Source organism: Manacus candei, unplaced genomic scaffold (assembly GCF_025592945.1).
Source record: "Manacus candei isolate 608988 ecotype Guabito, Panama unplaced genomic scaffold, ASM2559294v1 h1tg000057l, whole genome shotgun sequence".
NCBI classification, from domain to species: domain Eukaryota; kingdom Metazoa; phylum Chordata; class Aves; order Passeriformes; family Pipridae; genus Manacus; species Manacus candei.
The window spans coordinates 9,070,108-9,076,874 of record NW_026138105.1 but is presented as its reverse complement, the minus strand read 5'-3'; the positions used below and the strand labels follow the sequence as shown (position 1 = coordinate 9,076,874).

General features: G+C 41.2%; 1 protein-coding gene across 3 annotated transcripts in view; it reads right to left on the bottom strand.

Moving 5' to 3' along the window:
* Nucleotides 1-468: 468 nt before the first annotated feature.
* Nucleotides 469-6,767, bottom strand: part of PHACTR3 (phosphatase and actin regulator 3) — a 101,176-nt gene continuing 94,877 nt past the window's right edge. For all 3 annotated transcript variants that reach the window (XM_051803092.1, XM_051803094.1, XM_051803093.1), the window contains exons 10-13: nucleotides 4,925-4,986; nucleotides 3,958-4,098; nucleotides 2,595-2,671; nucleotides 469-1,064 (exon numbers count right to left, since the gene is read on the bottom strand). In XM_051803092.1, the coding sequence (XP_051659052.1) occupies nucleotides 1,049-1,064; nucleotides 2,595-2,671; nucleotides 3,958-4,098; nucleotides 4,925-4,986 (296 nt within the window). In that variant the 3' untranslated portion in view covers nucleotides 469-1,048. The remainder of the gene's footprint in view (nucleotides 1,065-2,594; nucleotides 2,672-3,957; nucleotides 4,099-4,924; nucleotides 4,987-6,767) is intronic.

The window sequence follows — 6,767 nt, the reverse complement described above, 5'->3', positions numbered from 1 at the left end:
CAGCTGTCTGTGTTTTATTTTTTAGTAGTAATTTGAGTAAATTCTCAGATGCTCCTCCATGTCAGGCATTATTAGAATGTCTGGCTTTACATTTTTCTCAGCCAGTTCTATCTGCTTTGTTATTAGCACTTAGTAACTTTTTTCTTCTTACTGTCAAGAAAGCATTAAAATCATTTGTTTGCTAAATATCAAAGTACATTGTTACATTTCTACCTGTGCTTGTCCAATTTAGTCATTTTGAATGAGAATAACAGTGAACTTAATTGTCATTCTTTAGAGGGTCAGAGCCTCAAGTAGTGGAGGATGACAATCAGGTTCTGCTATTCCAAGAGATGGAAAAACCTTAGTTGGGATCTTCTTTTTGCAGACTTCATGTTGATGAAGAAGTGCAATGGTCTGGTGCAGAATAATTATAATCTCTTCCCTTCCCAACTGTCCCTGGGAAAAAAAAGAGCTTTAGGAAACATGTTCATTTCCTGCAATAAGTAGTCATTTAATTAAAGAACAAAAGTAACAGGAATCAAAAATGCTTGCAGCTGTGATTCTGTTAGACATTATATAAAAAAGAATGAAATTATAATACATTAAATTAGTTTTTAGAACATGAACTGAAGTGTTTTACAAACTAATTGTGGCAAGTTCAAAATGTCTCATCAACATAATACTGGATGACAGTGTGTCATGTCCGTTTATGTCAGAGGCCTTGGAATGGTAAAGCCTGTACATGCACAACATCTCCTCTTCCAAGACAGGCTGCAAAACAGTTCCAAACAAGTGTGAGAGTAGGAGGCTCTTCCAAGTAGCTTTGCTTCAGTCTTTGTCAGCAGCTCATCCCAATCCCAGGCCATGGCTCTCCTGCCTCCAGAGCCAGGGGCAGCCCTGGGCTCTCTGTCCATAAGTGCTGCAGAGACCTCAGCTCAGAGTCCTTCCTTCACACAAACACCAAGGGATCCTGCTCTGAACTTGAGGGAAAGACTCAGATATTCCCTGATGCGTGTTCAGCAGCAATATCAAAAAGTAAAGACAGATTCTTCTCAGAAGAAAATTTCTATGGCCTGTGAAATCTGGGAGAGATGAGAGACATTCATCAAACCACTTTGAAACAGAAAACAAAAGGTAGTTCAGTTCTCTGTTAGATTAACAAAAATTTAAAAAGCCCACAAAACTATTCACTCTGTTTAAAGGTACAGTAACAGTGTTGAAGAATATCAGCACCTCTAAGTCTTCATTTTCACCATGTGCCAGGACTGTAGTGCAGGGATGATCCTCAGGGCCCAGTTTAACCAGTTACAGCAATTTGGGAGTGCAAATGCAAATACAGGTGTGGGGTTGATTTGAGGTTCTTTTCTTTTGGCAAATGAAGCCACAGGTTGTCATTGGTGGCAATATCCTTTATTGTGTGGTGATTTTGTTCTTTTGTAAGAGCTAACAGTGTTGATGTTTCATAAAATCTGAGGAGCTACTGTTGGTGGAATATGTGATTATGAGTCTGGACTAAATATCCTCTTGCTCTGTAGGCTTGTTCTTTAGGCTGAGATACACAATTAAAGTTCCAGTCATTTGAAATGCCTTAGCACTAACTGTAAATTGTAAGCCTGTTTATTCCTAGTATCCTGAACAAATTTCCAAATCTATCATTATCATCTACCTAAATTCCCCAGGTAGCTTCAGTTAGAGGATGGAGGTGTCACTCTGAGACTGACACTGCAGCCACCCCCTTTTCCCCTCCCATGTTTCATTCCATCAGTGCAGTGATGATTTTTGCCCTAAACACTGAGTCTGAGTCCTGTCATGTTAAAAGGGCCTTAAATTGCAGGAACAGTCTGGAATTCTATAAATATCACATTGGACATTGCATTTACAGTTGAAGTGTGTTTGCCTGGACCATCTGTTCATTGACCAGCCCGAGCTCAGTTAAGCTGGAATTCATTGTGAGTTCAGGAATAAGCCTGGGAATGTGACAGAGAGTGACAATACTCCAAACTTGTTCCCTCTCCTGACCTGCTCCAGTCCTCACCTGACTGCCAAGAAGTTCCCTGGGGGGTTGCACTCCTTCCAAGAGCAAGTGGCCTGACAGGGGATCCTGAAATCCCCAGGCTGAATCCATTAGAACAAATCCAATTAGAACAAGTGCATTACCCAGGGGCATTAGGTGTGTTTGTTACTGCAGGTAGAGTTTTATATTTCCTAGCAGGCAAACTGCAGTGTTTGTGATAATGTTGCAGACTAAAGTATATTTGATTCAAAGACCTTTATAAAGTGTATTAAGTTGTTCTTCTGCTTCAAAAAACTCATATTGCTTTGTACATTTTACCCTACATTTAATTTTTTGTCCTATCTTTTGGATCTTTGGTGCAAGGAATGCTGGCTGAGGGGTGCTCTGGAGAAGGTCTGCTGGGTACATGCTATTAAAAGCCCCAACAAAATCAGAAAATCCAGATTCTGAACAGGAAGATAAATATTTCCATTTTCTTTTAAAACAAAGCTCCCTTTGCATATTCTTCTCCCACATCATGTAAGAATAAAATGTACAGATTCAAGACTCAAGAGACTGTTTTTAGCAGGCAATGGAAGTAAATAGGTGGAAAACTGACCTTGTCAAATGTTTGCTGGATGCATGTACCTCCATTTCATTGCTTTTGTACTCATTCAGCTCTTTCCGAATTGCTGCCTGGGGATTGAAAATAGAGAAACAAAGAATTATATATGAAAAGTGATTTTATATTTGTGAGCATTGCAAAATGCCAGACTTGCAGAACAGTTTTCTACAGTAGAAATTGCAGGTATTGGGTATAGCAGAGCCCACTGTGCTGCCAGAGACACAGAATATTTAGGTTCTATGGATTGGTGACACAACCCTTCTCATTCATTATTGATTGCTGACAGGGCCACTGCTGTCTAGAAGCACTTCTGACAGAATAACACCCCAGGGCTTATTGTCTCACATTTAATAAGATTCCAGTTTAAATTTATTAAAGACTAACAGGAGTTGCCAAGCAATTGATCCTTTTCCAGCCCAGCTCCTGACCCTGACTCCCCGATGGGAGCCACCAGCACATGCAGCTGAACTGTCATTTTGGTTTTGCTTATGAACCTGCCTTGTTAGCAATAATTGAAACTAGGAAAAGCCTAATTTTAATAAAAGCTGAGTACCTACAAGGAAAATACAAAATCATTATTTATTGATTACTATAGAATATTCACCATTTTGCTCAGGAGAAGAGCTGCTGGAGGAGAAATGCTCTGTTCCTTTTCCATATGAGTCCTCTGAATCCATTTGGTTTTTTTACTGAGGATGGAGACTGAAGGGTTTGAGCTCCACATCTCAGACCAAAACCACAAGTAACAGTCCTGTGTTTGCCACTTTGCCAGTACATCTCAGCACCCTGCTCCTGAAACCTCCCAGCTTATCCAGCAGCACTCCCAGCTGGAATCTAGAGCTGAACTGCTCTTACTGCTCCAGGACCTCAATGTGACAGTTCAACTGGGATGGAAATCAGTGAGTGGCAGGTATGTGACACAAACTGAGTGTTTGGTTGTGCTCCTGAGAATGTGGGTCAAGTGACTCCTTGAGCATTCATAGGGAAGAGGAGAGGAAATCCTTGCATGTTTAGAAACATAGCGGAGAATATTTGCGTGTCTGGGACAGAACTTCCAGTCTGAGAAGAAATGTTAATGTTGTATTGGCTGAAAATGGTTTTGAGTTGGAGCCCAATGATTGTATCCACCTTTTTGGGTGGGCTGGGTAGAAGCCCTTCCAGCACTAAATAGGCATTTTTATAAATAGCATTTTTCCTGACAGGATGCCTTGGTCAGTGTGATCTCAGCATAGAAAATAATGGTGAACTGTACAGAGATTAAATGTCCCAGTGGTTAAATGTCATTGCAGAATGTGATGTATCATTCCAGACAAAGCAAGGAGAAAGCAGCTGTGTGTGATTTTAGCTCTGGCAGTACCTTGTCTGCTGCTGAGAGTCGTGTCCATGGTTTGTCTGCTCTCCTGTCGTAGTCCTGTGCCTTTGCCACTTCCACATAATCACTGAATCGAATCAGGATTTTTCTGTCTCTCAGTTCATCGACTGTAGGTCTCTGGTTAAGCTGTATTCAGTCATTTTGAAAAATAAAACCAGGGTTAATAACAAAGGTATCAGTAAAATATGCGATTTTTCTGCTTCTTACCCTAGTGTGCATTTATGTGGAGGGAAAAGCACCCAATCCTTGGACATTTCAGGGAATATTAATCATTTGGAGGACCATTAGCAGAGTAGTAATGGTTTAAGTGGGCTGCAGCACAGTGCCTTTAGAATGGACAAAAGAAAATATTTTAACCTGGCTACCAGTCAAATACACTTGCAAAATGTAAAGGAATCCTGGTGGATTTGGTAAGTTCTCTGGATGACAGTGGCTCCTGTTGGGGTGTTCTGCAGGCAGAGGCAGATTGTCTGGGTGAGACTCTCATGGCTGGATCCACTGTAAGAATTTCAGTTTGGCTTTAACGAGTTATCGGCGTGTTTGGTTTGCAATTCCCGTAGGGATTCCCAGGAACAGAACAACACCAACTAGTTCTGGGAATACTTCAAACACAAAGAGGAATGTTCCACTGGAGCACACCTGGGGCTCAGCAGGGACTCAGCTCTGCCAGCTACTGCTCCAGTGAATGAAAATGTCCTTTTCTAGCAATATATACCCATTTTCTGACTTACAGTTTATATGTAAGTATTCTACTAAGTCTCATGGAGCTGAGAAAAGGTAGGGATTTTTATAATCCCTATTACTAAACACTGTGAGACACTGCTGAGGAGGTTGTATATTAAGGGAGGTTCTGGGTAATAATGACTGGTTGATGTTACAGTAGCTTTGCTAATTTCTAGAATTTCTGTTAGGTAATTTCTAAAAGCTAATAGCAGGTATTGCAAGTTTTTACCTTTCTTGTCAGTCTCTGTTTGATTTCCCTTCTTTCTTCCTGCTCCGTCTGATCATTTCGTTCTGCAGAGAATATAAAAAAAAAGATGACTTTCCTCATGAGGGAATTTGGTGTTTTCCCAAGTTCCAGGCAATAATGAGCACAGAAAAACGAGGAGCTGGTTCTTGGCTGTGTTCAGTCAGTTCATCTCTGTGTCATGTATCAGAACATGGAGCTACCTCTGTGGGAGGACAAGGCATTGCTTCCAATGGCAGGTTCCCTGTGCTCTGAACTCCAGCTCCAAGCAGATTTAATAAAACAGCAGCCACACCAACTCTCCACTTGTATAAACTTGAGAAGGAAAATCAAAATATCCCATAGCTGGTTAATGATCATGTTTTACTCTCCATATTGCTGGAGCCATTCACTGCTCTTGGATGCTGAGGAGCCTCATTGCAGCAACTCCAGGGAAAGTATGTTCTGTCCTCTCTCCTGCTTTTCTCAGGCTACATGGTGGCAGTGCTGCAGTGCTGGGCTGTGACCTGCACGTTTTGCTTTCCCTGCTCCTCCTGCCATGAGAAGCTCTTTATCCTCCCGGGGTTCCTTTGCAGTGCTCTGTCCTACCCCAGCCAGCCTGGCTTTGTGTGTTGTGCCTATTAACATTCAAGCCGTGAGAACTCCTCCACACTGGCTCTAAAAATAGCCTGGAGTGCTGTAACACTGCTGAAATCCATCCCCTGCCTTAGGAAACAAGTTAATGGCGTTTCTATTTCCAGTACTATCTGTTACTAAATCAGGAGTGAGCCCATGACCTGAACAAAGCTGCAGAGAAAGGTTTAACCATTGTGGGATTCTCGGGATGCTCCTGTGAAGCCTGTTACACCACTTGCATGAGATATTTCCAGTGTTAAACACACATGTGATTTCTAACGTGCCTCAAAAAAACACCAACAGTGCAAATGAGGTTCCAAAAAGCTATTTTTAATAATGAAGTGTTCTCCCTGATTTTTCTGCTCATTAGACTACGCTGAAATGCAATCATAAGTGTCTATTTAAAGTAACATAGTAGTGCAGAGCTACAACTGGCTGTAGTAGGAATGTAAATCAGAGAATTTAAAATGCTGTAATGTGCTTTATTACAGTTCAGTGGCAAGGCACGAAATGTAAAGAGAACAGGTCAGCTAAAATTAGTGCTGTGTCAGGGATGAGCAGCTATTTCAGTGGGGAATGTTTAAAAAGAGAACAGGCTTTAAAAAGCAGAGGGTATTCTTAGATGTAGAGATACCTGCAAGAGGTTATTCATTCAGCTTTAATTCACCCCTTTTAGAGTAGATATTTCTATATGTATTTTTTATTAAAAAAAGAGAATTTTCCATGCCATGGTGCCTTTCTAAGACATGGTGTGATATGCAGTGAGAGAATTGCCCAGAGGAGCTGTGGCTGCCCCTGGATCCCTGGAAGTGTCCCAGGCCAGGTTGGACAGGGCTTGGAGCAACCTGGGCTAGTGGAAGGTGTCCCTACCCATGGCAGGGCATGGAACAAGATGAACTTTAAGGTCCCTTCCAACCAATCCATTCCATGATTCAATGATTCTAATTCCTAAAGGAAAGCCAAAAATACACAGTTCTGTTAAAAAAATGCTTTTCCAAGTATACTCAACATGCAGTGATCCATTTCTATTTGACATTCACTCGGGTTCAGTGCTTATTCCCAGCTCTGAGAAATAAACGAAATAGTCCTTTTACAAAAAAAAAAAAAAAAAAAAAAAAAAGGAAAAAAAGGAAGATTTGATAGGAAATGCTGGCAAGGGCATTTTAGAACTCAGGCATTATTACTGAGACAATCCAGAGAGGCTTTTCCCACC